A 19,061-nucleotide genomic window follows, 5' to 3' on the forward strand; every position below is an offset into this window, starting at 1 on the left:
AGATATCAAAAAGTGATTAACTAGTAAAATGTTTATCAGGATATCAGCAACATTTTACTAGTTAGCCACTTTTTGATATCTTTTACAGTAAATGAGATATATAGGCTCAAAGTGGACGATCCGGGTGTCGTTCTATTAGAGGTTTTACGGTATCTCATTTTCTGTGAAAGATATCAAAAAGTGGCCAACGGACAAAATAGTGGTGATACTATGACAAACATTTTGTTAGTTAACCACTTTTTGATATCTGTTGCAGAAAATGAGATACAACACCGGTTAATAAGTTATTTAAAAAACACGTTTTTCAGTTGATCAGGAGCCTGGAGCTCGTCTGTCATGTGTCCGATCCCTTTGAAAATTTGGGAAGTTATAAAACAAATCTAGATTAAAAATTTCTATGCTTCTACAGAATTTTTGAAAATTCCTAGTTTTTCAGCTATTTGTCAATTTTTGAAGGACTCCTTTTTTCCTGTTTTGTAGCGAAAAGAAGGGTGTCCTTCAGAAATCGGCAAATAACCGAAAAACTAGGATTTCAAAGGTGGGGGGACAGGAGATTTTACGGGGGATTTTTGGGGCCAGAGTATGCATTCTACCGTAACGGTGTACAACGCTTAATGTCACTCTGCGTACAGCTGTCGTCCTCGCCTTTATGTATGCAATCGGGCAGCGGCTTTCTCCAAAGTTTTCGAAGTGATCAGACACTTGACAGCCGAGCTCCAGACTTCGGAAAATGGGCAAACTCAACTGAGAACTACGATTTTGTATATCTTATCGACATGTACTGTATCTCATTTCTTGTAAAAAATATCAAAAAGTGGTCAACTAACAAAATATTGTTGATATCATGATAAATATTTTATCTGTTAATCACATTTTGATATCTGTCACAGGAAATGAGATAAATGGGCTCAAAAAGTGTGTACGGTGAAATAAGCAGAAAGCCTACCGTATTCTCTTCCACTTCCTCCCATATCCGGTTCGTCTTAATTCTGTAGTCCTTGTCGTAACCACAAAACACAAATGATCCAGCGGCAACTAATAGAATCGAGAGCCGGAGCATTTTTTTTTTCTCGGCTGAAAGTGAGTCCTAGAGATGGTTCAGGTGGCTCTTAAAAAGCGTTGAACGTGCACAAATTCTAAGCGGATTAAGACAAGAAAAGGCGTTGAAATGTAAACGTAAAGTGTGTAAATCAAGAGTGTGAGTGTGCACCACAAAAAACGATTTATTCAAGAACCAAAAAAGATCAATCAGTTAGATGATCTGATAGTGTGACCTAGAAAAACAAGAATCAGATAAGAGAAGAAGGGTCCGTTTGTATCGATTCTGTTCCCATCAGCTCTGTTTGTTGTTGTTTTTTGTCCAATGTTGAGTGTTCTGTTGTCTTGGGGTTTTATCACAAGTGTTTATCAATTGGAAGAAGTGTGAAGTGTTAAGAAGAAGATAACCGATAGATCCTCTCTAAAATGAGATGGTGTAATACATTTTGCAATACTTGAAAAAAAATGTGTCAGATGATGAAGTGTAGTTTAAAAAGTGTTTTTGTAGTTTTTAGAAAAACATATTGCTTACTATTAAGAATCGTGAATAAGGAAAGTCGAGTATGCTCTTAATGAACTCAAGATTCAACTAGCGAAAAAGGATCTGAACCTACAGTATTTCCTCTAATAGAAGTCAACCCGAACCGTCCACTTTGAGCCTAATTATCTATGTTCCTGTGAAAGACATCAAATCATGGTCTGAAAATATAGGTCAACTTTTCAACAGAAAAAAAAATCATAAATTCTGGAATAACACCTGAAAATTATTTGAATAAGAATATTTCTGAAGATCTCCTTACTCAAATTTACCTTAAACCTGTAATAGAAGGGCCCCCTAACTTTGAACTTGGAGCCAATTTTTCTCGGTTCCTACCAAAGATATTGAAAAGTTGTCAACTGACAAACATGTTATCATAATATCAAAAGCATTTTTTTAGTTGACACATGTTTGATATCTTGCATGAGAGTTGAGATAATTGAGATCAAACTTGGCAGGGTGGAGGCCTTTCTATTAGAGGTTTTACGGTCTATATCATTAGAGTTATATTTGTTCAAGGATTAGTTGAAGAATTTCCAACCATGTTTGCAGTTTCATATTTCACATTGATGATTGTTTTCTAGTTTTTTTTCTATTTTTCTAAAAAAAACAGTCACAATTTTGAAAAATTAAAAAAGACTTTATTCTCAAAAATTATTCACTCTTCTGAAAATATGATTTTATGTATCGTGTTTCTCGTATTATTTGCTACATTTTGCAGAGAAGTGTGAAGCTTTAGATCTACAGTTCATTTACAATCGAAAATTCGAAAAGAGATACCATAAAACCTGTAAGAGAAGGACTCCCACACTCTCAAGTTTGAGCTCAATTATCTCAATTCCTATGCAAGATACCAAAAATGTGTCAATTGATAACATTTTTGTGATATTATGACAAACAATTTATCAATAGAAAACTTTTAATATCTTCGACAGGAACCGAGATAAAGTGGCTCAAAGTTCAAAGTTGGGGGAGGTCTTCTATTAGAGGTTTTACGGAATTTAGTTGCCCCTACTGATCTCACAAGATTGTCCGAGGTATAATAATGATTAAATTCTGTATTTATTGTCTTCTGGAAAATCTTTATATTCCAATCCTCAGGATCTTGGTTACCAATGATTCTCTAAATTCAATTATTTAATATTTGCACCCAACTGATTTTCTGCTTCTTTTGTCTCAAGTTGAGTCTCTCAACCACGATGTTTGCGCCATAGATCAATTGAAACGAAATCATTATTTCCTCACAAACACGTTGCCAAACATCACTTTAGTCCACCATCTCAACCCAAAAGTATCCAGAATATCCTTCCCCAAAGGTATCCTTCCGTACAATGATGACAATTCATACTCCAATAGTCATCATCTCTTCGTTTCGACCACTCAGCCAGCCAGCCAACCGAAATGATCATTTGAGATGAAGAGACGGAGACGAGAGAAACTAAAGTATAAAATGAACGTGCCTCTAGCCATTATTTGTGGTCTTGTTGCAATTATTGTTTTTTTTTCGGTCAATATAAATAGACTCTCTTTTTCTCTATAGCATACCATTCCTTTTCAGAATATGCCTTCCTACAAACTCACCTACTTCGATGTTCGTGGCCTCGCCGAACCATCTCGTCTTCTTTTCCATCTTGCTGGAGTTCCATTCGAGGATAACCGCATTGTTTTTGGAGATGGAACCTGGGAGAGGATGAAAAATTGTGAGTCCATCAACTAGGAAAAATTGGAATATACAATACTGATCAATAAGATATACAAAAATTGTAATTTTTGTTGATTTTGACCATTTTCAGTCTGGACCTCATCTGTTAAGTTTCCAAGAACTTTGAAAACCCCTGGAGGATGTACAACAGAACTAGATTCACAACTTCAGTTTTCGCAGAATTTAAAAAAAAAATCCTTTTATTTTCGATTTCTAAAAGACACTCATATTTTGCTGGTTTTTGTACTGAAACTGTGAAAAAAGAGTCTCTCAGAAATCGGCGAATAGCTGAAAAACGGGAATTTTTTTTTAAAGTTCTGTGAATGCAAAATTTTCAATCTAGGTCTATTTCACACCCTCTAACATTTTCAAGGTGATAGGACACTTGATAGTCGAGCTCTAGACTCCTGAAAATTGTCAAAATCAACTGAAAAACACGTTTTGTTGACCGGTACTGAATTTGTTTCTTTCAGCCACCCCATTTGGTCAAATGCCAGTTTTGAACGTAGATGGATTTGAAATCCCTCAATCCATGGCCATCGCTCGTTTCCTTGCCAAAAAGTTTGGATTCGCTGGAAAGACCCCAGAGGAACAGGCCTGGGTTGACGCAATCGTCGATCAATTCAAAGACTTCTTCGGACAGTTCAGACAACTAATCATCGCTCAACGTGGAGGAAAATCTGCCGATGAAATCGAAAAGATCACTTCGGAAGTTGTGAATCCAGCTCGGGAGACTTACTTCAAGGCACTCAACAAGATTTTGGAAAAGAACAAGTCTGGATTCCTCGTTGGAGATGGAATCACTTTTGCGGATCTTGTGATTGCTGAAAATCTTCTTTCTCTCAAAAACTTTGGATTCTTCGACGAATCAAAAGAGCCAAAGTTGGCAGCTCTCAAGAAGAAAGTTTTCAATCAACCATCACTGAAGGAGTATCTTGCTTCTCGTAAAGAATCTCAAATCTAATGTTTTTTCATATTTTTTAAAATACAAATTTCTATTCTATCTCAATAAAATAATCAACACTTTTTCATCTTCGCAGTCTCACCTTGAGACCACAGTCAAGGTAAACAACAATTGATCTTTGGTGATTTTGGAGAACGAAACAACGCGAGAGTCTGTTGAAACGAAGGGGCGGAGTTTTGACTCTATACAAATAACATCATTTTTCGATATTCTGTTTTCACCTAGATAAACGTGACTTTGTTGTTTTTTGAGGGTTTTAAAAAGAGACCCAGTTTTCAGTCAAAGTTTACAATGAATCGCTCCAGAAATTTCTTCTCGCTTCGTTACTTTATTCAGCAGTTTAAAGAGGGACTCCGGCCAAAATTTTTTGTCTTAAAATAGTCAAAAAGGTCAATTTTTCTAATAAAATTGTGAAAACATTTTTTTTCTGAAATCCCCGAAAAACGGAAAAATGAAAGGGAAAAAGCGGCTAATAGGGACGAGTATTTGAATTCCCGCGCAGTGAGAAAACTAGGCCACAAAGGCTGGATAGTTATAAAACCCGTTTAATGGAATGGAAAGTTCGGTCGGAGTCCCCCTTCAAAAACGGCTTGCTACCGTTGATGTCAATTTTTCTTGTGGATCCTTCTTGGTTTTCTATTGCCTGGATATTTTTTTTCACATTCTCATTCCTCTCTCTCTCTCTCTCTCTCTCTCTCTCTCTCTCTTCCCATTTTTTTCAAATCCTAATCACTTTCAGAGATGCCCCAATACAAATTGACATATTTTGACCTTCGTGGATGGGCTGAGCCCGCTCGACAACTCTTACATCTTTCTCACACTCCATATGATGATGTCAGAATTCCGATGGCCGATACTGAGAAATCATGGGAGAATTTGAAAGAAAGTGAGAATACTTTTCATTCAAAAGAACCTTTAACAAACACGGAAGTTTCAGAAACCCCATTCGGACAACTTCCAGTCTTAAATGTGGATGGCTTTGATATTCCACAGTCGGCTGCAATTTGTAGATATCTCGCCAGAAAGTTCGGATACGCCGGAAAGAATCCAGAAGAAGAAGCATGGGCAGATGCCATTGTGGATCAGTATAAAGACTTTTCAGTGGCATTCAAGACTTTAATTTTTGCTGCGAGGGCTGGAAAGCCACAAGAAGACATTTTGAAAATACGTTACGAGATTTTCAATCCATCCAGAGATGCGTACTTTGAAATTCTGAATAAGATTCTTAAAGATAACAAATCAGGGACTTGGTTGGTGACGGATTGACATGGGCAGATTTGGTGGTTGCTGATAATCTTCACAGTTTGGAAAAGTTGAAAGCTTTGGATGATGATAACGAGGATCATCAGAAACTGAGAAAATACGTGGAGAAGATCTACAGTACTCCAGATCTAGAAGATCATATTGCAACAAGAATGGATACAGAAGTCTGATTGCATTCCAGATGATTTATTGTGATTTATTGTATATTTTGAATCCTATCATAAATCTTTTTTGTGTCATTTTTCTGACTCCAGTGTGCAAGCACAAACAACGTTTTTCTTTCTCTCCTGTCTAGAGGAAACACCAAACCTCTATTTATTTTTTTTCTCTGTGTCTCGCTTCAAAACATTTCGGAGATTTTCGAAAACTTTGGAGTATAAAACTATTGAAGTCTAGCTGCCTTTCATCCTTCCTTTTATCAAAATGCCTCAATACAAATTGACCTATTTCAACCTTCGTGGATGGGCTGAGCCCGCTCGTCAGCTTTTCAAACTTGCTCATGTTGACTTTGAAGACGTGAGATTGGAACCCCTGAAGAGTGTTGAGAATGGAACCCCTGAATGGGAAGCTCTGAAACCAAGTGAGTTTATTTTCTTCGGGAAATTTCTAATCGCTGCAAAATTTAGAAACACCATTCGGCCAACTTCCAGTCTTAAATGTGGATGGATTTGACATTCCACAGTCTGCCGCAATTCTAAGATATCTCGGAAGAAAGTTCGGTTACGCTGGAAAAACTCCAGAAGAGGAAGCATGGGTTGATGCGATGGTTGATCAATTTAAAGACTTTGTCACACCTCTTCGCCAGCTCATTATGGCTCAAAGAGGAGGCAATGCGGAGGAAATTGAGAAAGTTCAAAGGGAAACTTTTGGACCGGCCAGAGACAATCTCTTTAAAATTTTGAATGGAATTTTGGAAAAGAGCAAGTCAGGATTTCTCGTTGGTGATGGTGTCACTTGGGCGGATCTCGTGATTGCGGACATTATCACAACTATGGAGAAGTTGGGCGTTTTCGATGTGACTTCTGCTGAAAACAAGAAATTAACGGATTTCCGAGAGAAGGTCAATTCGATTCCGGAAATCAAGGAGCACAACGAACAAAGACCAGATTCGGTTGTCTAAATTTTGTGAATTTTCTCTAATAAATTTTGTTCAGCGATTATAGTACAGTGTGGTGCACAAGATATATCAAAAGACATAATTATCTTATCTTGAAAGCACAAAAATTGGTAGAAGTATAATTTTTGATTTGATTCAAAACTACTAAAACTTTCAAAGCGATTCCTTACGTCTAGGTACTGTTATAATCGTCTAAAGATCGACGGTGTACTGCTGTTGCGAATTTCATCAGATGAAGAAACTTTGAAAAAAGATAACTCAGCTCAAAGTTGATCAAATAATTTGAAACTTGGCCAGTTTACTGATGAGATATTTGAATTTTCGTACTCCAAATTTGAGCTCAGTACAACGCTTCACTTAAGTGTTATGCTAGTGCGAACTTGTGCCCAAGAAATTCGAATTTTACGATCAACTTGTAGTCTCCGTCGACTAAGACTGGAAGAAAAATTGTTCAAGTAGCAAAACTAAAATGACAAATCAGTAGACTCTTTGATTCAGAACTTTCAGAATTTCGATCTTTTGGTTGTCTCCTACAAACCACGATGCCATTGTCATCATTTTCTTTTCTGTCAGATCTTGAATCATATCAAGATATCCAATTACAACTTCGAATTAAAAGAGAACAACATCAACGATGGTAGTTAATGTGACCTCTCTCTTTCGTATCTTTTTGGTTCTCATCTCATAAACCTTCCCCGACCCCCACCACGTTTTCTTCTCGACCACCTTTCTTTTCAACGATAAGAGATGGCAAGATAGAAGAGACAGAGACACGTGGTTGGCTGGTATAAAGGGAGAAGATGGAATCGTAGTATCTATTGGAGTCTGCTCTACGAAATGACCGAATACAAGTTCTACTATTTTAATGGACGTGGTTTGGGAGACGTTTCCAGACAGGTACGGTTTTTTCTCTGTTGCTTTTGTCAAAATATAACTTTTCAGCTTTTCGCCCTTTCTGGAACACAATTCGAGGACGTTCGTATCGAGAATGATCAGTGGCCAGCTCTAAAGGAAAAGATGCCTTTCGGACAAATGCCTGTTTTGGAGTTGAAATCATCCGGACTTCAAATCCCACAATCGATGGCTATCGCTCGTTATCTTGCCAACAAATTCGGGTACGCTGGAAAGACACCAGAAGAAGCTGCACTTGCCGACGCTCTCGTCGATCAATTCAAGGATTTCTATGCGGAAATCAAACCGTACTACTACGGAAAATTGGGAGTTATCCCAACGAACACTGAAGCTGAGAAGACAAAGACGCTGATTCCAGCAAGAGACAAGTTTTTGGCGATCATCGGAAGGTTCCTTAAATCCAGCAACAGCGGATTCTTGTTCTCCGGTGGACTGACTTATGCTGATTTGATGATCTGTGACAACATGAGAAGTCTCATTGGATGGTGGCCAGAGTATCTGAACGGATTCCCAGAAATCAAGGCCTGGTACGACAAGGTTGACAGTATTCCAGAGATTCGCAAGCATTTGGCAGCTCACGAAGACAAGGGATTCTAAATTTTTTTCGAATTTTCGTAAATGTATTTTTTCCCTGAATAACAGAATGAAGTAATTTTTTCTACTCTAGACAGTTATCCCAAAGACAAACAACTAATTTTTGTCGTCGCTAACAAACAATTGGCATCAAACAAAATGACCAAGAACCATAATACGGACGGTTCGTACAGTAATCACCACTGATAAGATATATTCAAAAAAGAATCAAAGTGACATTGAAACTGAACTTTTTGGAAGAAACAAACGATATTCTGAATTATTGCGAAATCTAGCAAAAAATTTTTTGAGGTCGAATGTTTATTGAAAAGTTCTACGATGGAACTTGTTTCTAGTAGGTTATTTACAGAGAATACCCCTGATACAAAACATAAAGCATTGAAGTAATTTTAATAGATAATTAGACAGATGTTCCGAGATTTCCAGTCTTCGGCTCGAGAAGACACGCCTCCGCTTTCGACTTTTTTGTTGTTTTCTTCTTGTTGCTAGCCAAGAACAATGGCGATCCATTCAAAGAGAATCCGATTTCGTCGGTAGCTTGCACGTGACGGAATGGCTTGTTCGGATGAAGAACTGGCAACGGGAAGGCGACACCAGCAGGAGTTATTATTTCGTTACGATGTGCATCGACTGCTGTGTTTCTACCACTGCAAATTTGAGATACAACTAGGAAGCAGATTTAAGAAACTTACGAGTTCTGTCCTGATGGAGCAATCGGAATGCTGGTCTCGTGTGCTGCATCATCAACCTCCATATCATCTCGACCGTCTTCTTCCGTCGTCTGTGGTTGTTCTTCTTCTATTTCTTCCAATTTCACCGCTTTTAATCCATCGAAAATTCCTTCAGGCGGTGAGAGAAGGAATTCGGTTATTGGCATATCATGATACTCCTTCGGGATGAGGCTGAGAATTCGCGCTGTCTCTGCTCTAGCTGTCTCTCTAGCGTTCTTCAAAAGATTCTTTCTCAACTCTTCGATGGCAATTTGCACTGGAAATAGAATATGTATGAACCAGCAAGCTGGTGCGCCTTCGGCGCATTTTGACAAAGTGTTTTGCTCCTTCATTTTTCTCATAGGGTCACGTAAATCTATATTTATTTTTCAAGCCTTTTAAAAGTCGACAGATCCTCAAGAGGACAGACAGACGCCTCTAGCGTTTTATATATAAGAAAGATAATAGGCGCTATAAAAATTAACTCACTAGGCTCGTTAATCGCGTCGGCGATTCTGGCGGCTTCTGCATCTTTCTCTTTTTTGATTCTTCGTGGAGGCATGCTGGAAAAGAACACACTGATGTACATATAGAAGAGCTTGAGAAAGATCACGGAACAGCAGAGAATGTGTCATGACACGCGTCACTAACGATTCACCTAACTTCAACATGTACAGGACTTCATCTTAAACAAAAGAAAAATTAGGCATATATTTGTTGAAAATAACCCAGATTTAGGAGTATTTTCAAAAAACGCCTATTTTTCCAAATTAAAAGCGAGCTGAAAACCTATAAATTATAAATTCAAACGTTGCCGCCAGCATGCCGTGTTTGCGTACTTGCGCACCGTAGCCTACGCGCAAAGGGTCTGGAAAAAGAAGGAGGAAAGAGGTTGCGCACGCGGTTTCAGCAAAACTGTGCACGGTTTAGCGAGACCGTACGAAAGCGCGAGAAACGAAAGGGGGAGAAACGAAAGCGGGAGAAACAAAAGCGGGAGAAACGAAAGCGGGAGAAAGTCTGCATGCGCTATAAATTACGACGCATCGCGGAACAACCGTATATTTCACTCAATTTAGCAGGTGAAACTTTGAAACAAATTCGATTCACACCCAGTTTTGCATGCAGAAATGTCAATATAAAAAAAATATATTCTATATACAAAACTGTTAAATTAACAATTTTTTTATACTGAGCAGACATACATGGGAGGTATTTGTGATTGGTTATATAAGAATTGTTTTTTAATCACAGAAAACACTTTTTTTCGCATGCATGGATTGGTTTAAAAAACACATTTTCATCTTATGAATGACATCATGAAATAAGAAAGAAATTCCAATTTTTGAGCCTGTGGAAAATGGTGTTTGATGATTCAGGTCACATATTATCATTTTTCGGTAAGAACAAGTAACATGATGGTGATGATGATGATGAGTACTTAATGAGTGATGAACATAATGATGATACGGAGTTGGGAACTTTAGGCTTCCAAATATTTAGACCGTATTTGAAAAATAGCTGAAGTTTTAAAAATTTCCTTATGTATGTGAAACCTATTTAAAGCCTGCTGATTTTGTGAGTTGTAACTCGATTTTACGTATTCCTGTAACTCGTTGAATTGTCTTTCGATGACTGCACAAAGAAGCAGTTTACTATTCCAGAATCCTGCCAGAATCGACTATCCCAAACATTCTACCATTCAGGACATTCGAAACATTTAATTGAAGAATATAGTGTAGAAAGTTCCGATGTTCCTTAACCGAAATCATACAGAAGCTACTATATTCTTAACATATTCGGAAACTAATTTTTTCACTCACAACATTTTTTATCAACAGAAAACTGTTCGGAAATAGGATTATTAATTTCAGATTCATTGAGCAGTTCTAAATAAGTTTGGTTCTTGCTATAGATCGATTTCAGTTTCTAGATGTAAAAGAGGTCACAACCAAAATTAGAATTTCGCATAGAACAAATGAACAACGAACATATTGTTCAAAGTGACAAATTAAACATATTTGGTATATTTTTTAAAACTATAATCGGGTTATTAATGACAACTATAGATGTGTGTTTCAAATCTATTGTGATTGGCATGAGTTGGTTTAAGAAAAACGTATTTTTTTTCTCATGAACAGCAAGACAATACAACTTGACTTTTTTCTTTCATTTTATTTCGAATTAATGCTGGAAATTTTATTTTTCAACCGATTTTGTGTTTGCAATTCGAGTGAAATATACGGTTGTTCCGCAAAGCGTCGTAATTAATAGCGCATGCAAACTTTCTCCCGCTTTCGTTTCTCCCGCTTTCGTTTCTCCCCATTTCGTTTCTCTCGCCGCCGCGTTTCTCGCGCTTTCGTACGGTCTCGGTTTAGCGTTCTTGCCGATTCGTTTCTTGCCGTTTCTTGCGCTTTCGTTTCTTGCGGATTTCAATCCTTGCCGATTTGTCTAGATTCTTTGGCTTCTATTCAAATCCATTATTATGAATGAAAACTGTCTGAAAACATTGTTTTCTTATGTTGCAAACGAACAACGGTTGGTTCTCATGCTTTGAAAACTTTCGAACATTTAGAAGCTTCAGAGACATTCAGGATATCGAAGTATCAAGCATTGATATACAATCAGACTACGAATTCGTTCGTATTGCAAATTATTGTTTCACAATCCACCCGAGAGTTGGCGGAGTTTATTCATGGACCTTTCTAGAAAATTCTGTACTGAAATTGAGCAGTGGAGACAAAACTGATAATTTTACTGCTACAGTTTCTTCAACAAAGCATGATATTTATAGAAAAATAGTTCAGATGTTTTTGAACCGTCCAGGGACCACCATTCATCGTTTGGAACTTTTGGTCTGTATATTTAAATTACAAATGTTTGCATGATTGGAGTTCAGGATTATCCGGATGGTCTAGAACAGTGTAAACCTTTGAGAGTTCATCATTTGAAATGGGTTATGTCAATTTGTTCTGAAAGATTCGATTATACAACTTTCTTCCATTGTTTGAGATCGTTTCCAATTGACACTGTAGAAGTTAAATGGGATGGAGCAGAAAATATGATTTTTTCAGAAGATGTGGTAAGTTTCGAATGAGATTGATATATTAAATAGAGAATAAACGATTTCCAGATTACCTCAGCTAGAAATTTGAGCATCCAAACTAGGAAAGCACTCCCAATTGAAGCTATTCTGAAATTCAAAAGTTCCAGTGTACAAATTGATCAGATTATCAGTTGTGATGACTTACTGAAAATATGTGAGAGCTGGTTGAAGAATAAAAAGCCAATTGGAAGTAAAATCAATATAAGAATATCAACAAATGAGATGGTTCCATTTATTGAACGTTCCAATTCAAAATTACTGACAACGGAAGAAAATGGAAAAATTTATATTTCTATGGATGAATCCAGATCAAAAATGGAAATAACAATGATGTCATCTGATCGAATAACTGTGGAAGTTGTGAATAAAGATTGAAAAGATTTCTTTTCCAGTTCTGATAACTTCACTCTTTTGAAACAGACAAATGTATACCGTAAAAACTGTAATATAACGCCACCTGTAATAGAAGACCCATTCTAATACAACGCCACCCTTAATAGGTCATAACGTTGGAGGTAGAAGAACAAAGTTTTGATGCTCGATTAACAGAGTAGCAGTAGAATCTAGAAATTCCTCACTATTTTTTTCACTTTGGTACTTCGTTAATAAGGCAAAAAACTGATTTCAGTTATCTCCCATCATCCCAAAACACCCCTCTGAAAAATAGAACGTCATGGCGTTATATTACAGTGTTTACGGTATATTGAAAAATTGACACAAAATGGGCTCCTATTCTTATGATGTGTCCCCGCAGGAGCTCCGCTCCGCCACCGGAGAATTACCCGATCAGAATGGGACACATCCTATGGTCCATAACCTTGTCCACTCTTTTTTCATCGACCTACGGGAATCGATAATCTGCAATCGAAAACTAAATTTTCATTTTAATTGGCAGATGACACAAAAAAAGTTGTTTTGCCATTATAATTGCCATAATCTATAGAGCCCTGTTTGCTTTATTTTTGTAGATCGCAACCCGGCCTGTAACCTATAGCTTTGATTGTTCATGAACATATCATTTTCAGGATGCCCATCAATCTTCTAAAACTGCCTCGTTTAGTGGGCGTCCTGGTTGTGTCTGAATTATTGGATTACCAGGAAATATTTCTACTAAGTATATGCTCCCGTCACACCAAAGTTTTAGTGGAAAACGCTAGAATTAGGGTTCCAAAGTTGACGTTTCGCTTTGGGGAATGACATGGATATAACGAATTCAAGATTGGATTTGAAATTGACCCACGAGAATTCAAATATGGATTGTTTGAACCGATATGGTTGCCAGTAATATCATTGTTACATGTTCCTAAATTGGATTTGAAAAAAGTTTTAACGGTGAAGCTTGGAATTGTTTACAAAGCAGCTACAAAGTGAGTTCTATGCTTTTAGTTCTAGCATTTTAAGAAGAGTAAAGATTAACAAATTTATACAACCTTAAAAGCTGTAATGTAGCTTCGAAACCAGAAGATGATGTACCTCGCATTGTTATTTCATACAGTAACCCAGAATTACAATGTTGCAGTGTCCATTTATGGTGCGAGGAAGATGGAAGATTCGTACACCGAATAGAATTTGCAAATGATCCAATGGAAATTCAGATGGTTCTTCAAGACCATATCAATTCAATATTTCACATGAACTAGCCAATTGTTCCTATCAATGAAATGTGAAGGAGTCTGCCAAACATCACAAACGTCGCACATATTAAGATAGAAGACGGCACTGTAGATCCACAATTATTAACAAACGTTTTGACGACTTATTCTGATCATCGGAGCCTCTCAATCGAATCGAGAATAGTTGGAGAATTACCGAAAGATTCTTCATTTTTTCAAGTTCATAATGTTGTTGTAGGATCTTGGTGCGGATCAAATTACTTTCTGGTATTTTTTTCTCTTCGTAATTGCTGAACTTTTGCTCTTATTCAGAATTTCGTCCCAATAGAAGCTATCATGAAGTTCAAAAGTTCCTATTTACAAATTGATCAAATTATCAGTTGTGATGATCTATTGTTGATATGCGAGAGTTGGTAATAAATAATAAGTAGTCAATTGGAAGTAAGATCAATGCGAGAATATCAACAAAGGAAATGGATGCATTTATTGAACGAACGTTCCAATTTTTAAACTACTGACAACGGAAGAAAACGGAAAATTATATATTTCTATGGATGAATCCAGAGCAAAAATAGAAATATCCAAAGTGATATCCAGAAGAGATAAATATCCAAAAACGCCAACAGAAGTGACCAAAGTGGCCACTGATACAATGATAACTGTTATCCTATAGGATGTCCGAAATGAACAAGAAGCAGACAAGCGATACGAAAACAAATGTAACAAGAGTTGAACTCGGTATTGTGGAAGAGAAATGCCGGTGGCCGGGACTGGAGGTCCCACAACGACAGCTACCGTAATATGATTTTTCTTTCTGTACTTATTTTCTTGTTTTTCTGCTATCTTTTTTACGAGCTGCAAAAATCAAAAAGTGGTCAAGTGACAAAATAGTTTTGATTTTATAATACCCATCTTGTTAGTTGACCACTTTTTGATATCTTTTACAGGAAACGAGATATATGAACTCAAAATTGACACAGATTTATTTATTTATTCGAAGTCACCGAAACGGAAATTTCATATTTCATCTCATCCACGAGTTTGTGGAAAACTCTAAACTATTTTATCCCCAAATAAACAGAAATTGTCTCATGATGAATTTCATTTTTTGACCCAGTTGGTCTTGATTTGAAATATGATATGTTATGACTCTTCAAAGTTGACTTTTCGGATTTCCAAAAAAAAAGTAGGCGGAATAAAAATAACATAGTCAGAGGCTTTAAAATTTCAGAAACATTGAAGATATCGGTTTGGGCAATATGTGCCAAATATTTTAATAAAATTAAAATTTTGAAGAATCCAGAACGATTCCAGAATTTTGATCATTGTGACGTTTTGAGACCAACCGACCCATTAGCGCCTTTTCTTCCCAGAGAAATTGGATATTTAGTGTTCAATTGTCTCACAGTGTCGTCTTCTTTTTCTCCTCAAATGTCTTTCACAAATTCATAGAAGTCACATCTTCTATTTTTTCAAAAACTCTCCCCACACATTTCCCTTCTTCTCAAAACTACTGGTTTTCTTGTTCAGAGGATCTCCCAACACTCACTAAAAAACTTATACATATTTCCGAGCAGCCATCAAACAACACACCCCATTTTTCCCACACACATACATGTCACATATAGACACTGCGTTTTTTTTCTGCTTCTACTTTTTGCATATGTAGGTTTTTTGGGAAGATTTTTGGTTCTGGTCTCTCTCGTTCGCTCAAGATCAGAGCAGAATTTTCAAGTTTCCGGTGGGTGCATTCAGGAATTTCTTCGTGATTTTTCGTCAGAATGAGGAAGTGGTTTTTTGGAAGTTTTGACCTGGAAAGTGTTCATGCTCCGTTGATTTTAAAGAAGAGTTACACACGTGGTTTTTTAGAGCGAAGAACACTTTAGTAGGCGTTCATGGGAGGTATAAACCTGATCTATGAATTGACTACGGAAGGAAGTAGGTTTCGTTTTAGTTAGATAAGGATTTCATTGAAATTGATCATTTTGAATTGTTCATTTTTTCTGAGAGTTTATATTGTGATTAGTCCAATTCAAATATATACGAATTCATATATATATACTACAATTTTCCTGTTCTTTATTTTATTCTGAAGTTTCGAGTTGGAGTACCGTTGATACCATATTCATTCTAATAGAAGTCCAAAGAAACAGTCAACTTTGAGCTCAATTTTCTCAATTCTTGTGAAAGATATCAAAAAAATGTCACCCAATAAAATATTGGTGATTTCATGATAAGTGATTTATCAATTGACAAATTGTTGATATTTATCACATGAATCGAGATAATGGAGCTCAAAGTTAACAGTTTGGGTGGACTGCTTTTTTTTCATAAAAGTAGGAAAAAATAAACGAAAGAAGATCTCCAATGTTGTAGTTGGCAAAAATTCGAAACCGATTATTTTGGATTCCGGATTCCGAATTTCGAGAGATCTGTTCCGTTCCGGATTCCATAAAAATTCTATTTATCCGGATTCCGGATACAGAGAAATCTATTCCTTTCCAGATTTTATTTTTCCGGATTCCGTGTCTCGAAAAAGTCATTGCGGACATCCCTGATTCGACATTTCACTGTAGTCTACGAAAATTCCACAATTACGCTTTATAGGCACAGAAAGTGTATACTGAAAGTATATAGATTACAATATTGTAATCGAAAACCCAAAAAATTTGAATCAGAACTCGAAAATCCACTCTCCCTCTATTAGAGCTTTCCCGAATCTAATATCCATTGTTATCCGTAAACATTCTATCTCTCTCGAATGCATCACACATCGCCTGGTGTTAAAGTTAACCAAATTATAAAGAGAGAGACGGAACAAAAATATTTCAGAAAAAACTTTCACAATCAAACACAATTCAATTCTGAAGTTTATTTTTTTTCCTCTTTTTCCATCTTCCTGAAATCCTTTTTCTTTTTCTCTTCCGAAATATAAATTTCGTTCCATTTACTTTTGCTCCTTTTCAACTGGGAGTCTTCAGCAGATGATATGATGATGATAGGGTGGCGATGGAAAGAGAGAAGGGAAAAGATGCGGTGTAAATTTACAACCAATAATACCTCTTTTTCTTTTCTCTCTCGACTCGTTTTTCTCCAAGACTGAGACTGGATAATCGAACTCACGAAGAAGAGAAACCCACCATTCACCTGTGTCTATTTTTTCGATTTTCCATGTTGTTTTTATCGTTTTGTCTGTTCTGATGTTTCATGAAAACAGAGAAATTACAAAACCCAAAAAACTATGACTCTTCGTTTTTAAAATTGTCTTCTGATTCTCGAAAATTATCCGTAAATTAAATTCAAGTTCTTTTATTTTACTCATAAGAAAAGTTACCGTAAACACTGCAAGAGAAAGTCACCGTATGCTTTCACTTTAAGCTAAATTATCTCAATTTCTGAAAGAGATAACCAAAATGTGAAAACTGATAAAATAATTACTAAATCATGATCAATAATTTATCAGTTGACAAATTACTGATATCTTTTCCAGGAATTGAGAAAATTGAGCTCAAAGTTGATGGTTTGGGTGGTACTCTATTTAAGGAAATACGGACTGATAAAACGGGTGTATCTTTAAGTATCTTGGAAGCGCGAAAATTGGTAGAAATATAATTTTACATTTGATTCAAAGCTACTAAAATTTTCAAAGCGATTCCTTAAGTCTAGGTATTTTATGGTTGTCCGAAGATCAACGGCATAATGTTTACTGTGATTTTCATGAGATGAAGCAACTTTGACAAGCGATAACTCAGCTCAAAGTTGATCAAATAATTTAAAACTTTGCCAGTTTGTAGCTGAATTATTTGTATTTTTCACTCCAAATTAGAGCCCAGTACAACGCTTTACTCAAATTTTCTACTAGTACAAACTTGAACCCGGTAAATACGCGTCATCCTGCAAAAGCCTTTCACTGGGTTTTTATCTAATAGATATTCAGCTTTTTCAAGAATTAAAACTACTCGATTTTTTAAATTCTTGTGGCAGATTTTCTAATTCCTCGAAATAACAACTACCGTATTCCCCTTACCACAACTTATTTCTGATCTTTCTTCTTCTTATCTGACTTCTGATCAATCACATGATCTGAAATCCGTGAAAAAAGAGAATCTTCTGGCTGCTACCTAACTCAAAATTACTCGAAAACAATCCAGGACACATGTCACTTTTTGCGTTTTAAAAATCGAAAAAGAACGGATGTCAGTTCGAAAGAATTCGCCCCTTTGCGTGCCTGCATCGAATTTTTAACGTTCTCCTCTCGTCATCAGAATATCGAAGAACATTCGAAAAAGTTTCTAGTTTTCCTTAGAACCAAATTTTCGATTCAAAACTAGTTTAGCAGCTATTGCCCTTTAAAAGGAGAACGAGGTCAAAGTCTGTTTTGCAAAAAAGAAAAGGAAAAGGAAAGGACGAGAAAGAAGAAAAAAGAAAGAGTTCTGACGCAGATTTGACCAATTTTTTCTATGTATTTATAGCTGTCCAGTTTTCTTGGTTCATATGGTGCCAAAGAGCTTATTTATTAAATGAAAGTTTAACAGGCCTCTAAAAATATTAATTTTAAAGTCCTGAATTTTTAGAGACTTTCAAACTTTTTCTTATCATTTTGAAACGGAAGTTTCTTCACTTTTCCCTGCTCCGGGCTGAGAGAGAGAGAGAGAGAGAGAGAGAGAGAGAGAGAGAGAGAGAGAGGGGGAGAGAGAGAGAGAGAGAGAGAGAGAGAGAGAGAGAGAGGATTTTGAATCCTAAAAGAAAAGAAGAAGAAAAAACAATTTATAATGGAAAAAAAAATCTGAAAGACGAAGAGAAATGGTTGAACACAACATAACAACATGATGAATAAGTACTCTTTCTCTCCATTTTTCTTTTCTCTTACCCCAATAACTTTGTTTGATTCATTTCACCTGGGTTACCTCAACTTTTTCTTCTCTTTTTTTTGCCAAAATGGATTGTCACTTGATTTTTTTTAAAGTTTGATGGATAGATTCGTAGGAAGTCTTAGATTTGTATCCGTTAAGAAATAATTTCGATTCCAGGACGAGTACAAAAAAATCTATTTTAAATTTTGTAGTTCTTCCTCTTAAGTCAACTACTGTAACTTACGTTGAGATCTTGGAAGTTATTCCATGTTACATTTTCTCGATTTTTCCTGAAATGGAAGCCTCAAAATTAGAATCTCTAATGTGCTGATGTGTGGGATCTACAGGGTGGCTCACAATTACCCGAACTAACAAAAAAAGTTGTATCTTCAGAAATAAGTATCTTGGAAGCACGAAAATTAGTGGAAATATAATTTTATGCTTTATTCAAACCTTCTAAAACTTTCAAAACATTACATCGAGTTTAGGCATTGTTATGGTTTTTCAAAGAAGAACGGCTTGAAGTTTGCTGTGATGTTTATGAGATGAAGCAACTTTGACAAGCGATAACTCTGTTCAAAGGTGATCAATTAATTTGAAATTCGACCAGTTTACTAATTGGTTATTTGAATTTATGTACTCCGAATACGAGCC

At 36.3% G+C, this 19,061-nt stretch overlaps 7 protein-coding genes across 7 annotated transcripts in view; 5 read left to right on the top strand and 2 right to left on the bottom strand.

Annotated features, from left to right (window-relative positions):
- Positions 1-1,060, bottom strand: part of Cbr-tag-10 — a gene marked incomplete at both ends in the record, with an annotated part of 3,558 nt that extends 2,498 nt beyond the window's left edge. Inside the window, one exon of the mRNA XM_002631457.2 lies at positions 947-1,060. Coding sequence (XP_002631503.2) covers positions 947-1,060 — 114 coding nt within the window. The remainder of the gene's footprint in view (positions 1-946) is intronic.
- Positions 1,061-3,137: 2,077 nt separating this feature from the next.
- Cbr-gst-12 lies at positions 3,138-4,242 on the top strand (the record flags this gene model as incomplete). Its single annotated transcript, XM_002631458.1, has 2 exons — positions 3,138-3,276; positions 3,752-4,242. 2 exons carry the CDS (start codon positions 3,138-3,140, stop codon positions 4,240-4,242), a joined length of 630 nt encoding a protein of 209 aa, XP_002631504.1.
- A 741-nt stretch (positions 4,243-4,983) lies between these two features.
- On the top strand, positions 4,984-5,675 carry Cbr-gst-15 (the record flags this gene model as incomplete). The annotated part of the gene is made up of 3 exons (XM_045242679.1): positions 4,984-5,128; positions 5,180-5,492; positions 5,546-5,675. The coding sequence occupies 3 exons, from the start codon at positions 4,984-4,986 to the stop codon at positions 5,673-5,675; spliced, it is 588 nt and encodes a 195-aa protein (XP_045097104.1).
- Positions 5,676-5,928: 253 nt separating this feature from the next.
- Cbr-gst-24 lies at positions 5,929-6,625 on the top strand (the record flags this gene model as incomplete). The annotated part of the gene is made up of 2 exons (XM_002631460.1): positions 5,929-6,085; positions 6,132-6,625. 2 exons carry the CDS (start codon positions 5,929-5,931, stop codon positions 6,623-6,625), a joined length of 651 nt encoding a protein of 216 aa, XP_002631506.1.
- Positions 6,626-7,459: 834 nt separating this feature from the next.
- On the top strand, positions 7,460-8,131 carry Cbr-gst-20 (the record flags this gene model as incomplete). Its single annotated transcript, XM_002631461.1, has 2 exons — positions 7,460-7,519; positions 7,565-8,131. The coding sequence occupies 2 exons, from the start codon at positions 7,460-7,462 to the stop codon at positions 8,129-8,131; spliced, it is 627 nt and encodes a 208-aa protein (XP_002631507.1).
- Positions 8,132-8,528: 397 nt separating this feature from the next.
- Cbr-csc-1 lies at positions 8,529-9,400 on the bottom strand (the record flags this gene model as incomplete). The annotated part of the gene is made up of 3 exons (XM_002631462.1): positions 8,529-8,775; positions 8,821-9,115; positions 9,328-9,400. The coding sequence occupies 3 exons, from the start codon at positions 9,398-9,400 to the stop codon at positions 8,529-8,531; spliced, it is 615 nt and encodes a 204-aa protein (XP_002631508.1).
- Positions 9,401-11,794: 2,394 nt separating this feature from the next.
- CBG20673 lies at positions 11,795-12,316 on the top strand (the record flags this gene model as incomplete). The annotated part of the gene is made up of 2 exons (XM_002631463.2): positions 11,795-11,917; positions 11,969-12,316. 2 exons carry the CDS (start codon positions 11,795-11,797, stop codon positions 12,314-12,316), a joined length of 471 nt encoding a protein of 156 aa, XP_002631509.2.
- Between the last annotated feature and the right edge of the window lie 6,745 nt (positions 12,317-19,061).

Source organism: Caenorhabditis briggsae, assembly GCF_000004555.2.
Source record: "Caenorhabditis briggsae complete genome, chrII, whole genome shotgun sequence".
Taxonomy (NCBI): domain Eukaryota; kingdom Metazoa; phylum Nematoda; class Chromadorea; order Rhabditida; family Rhabditidae; genus Caenorhabditis; species Caenorhabditis briggsae.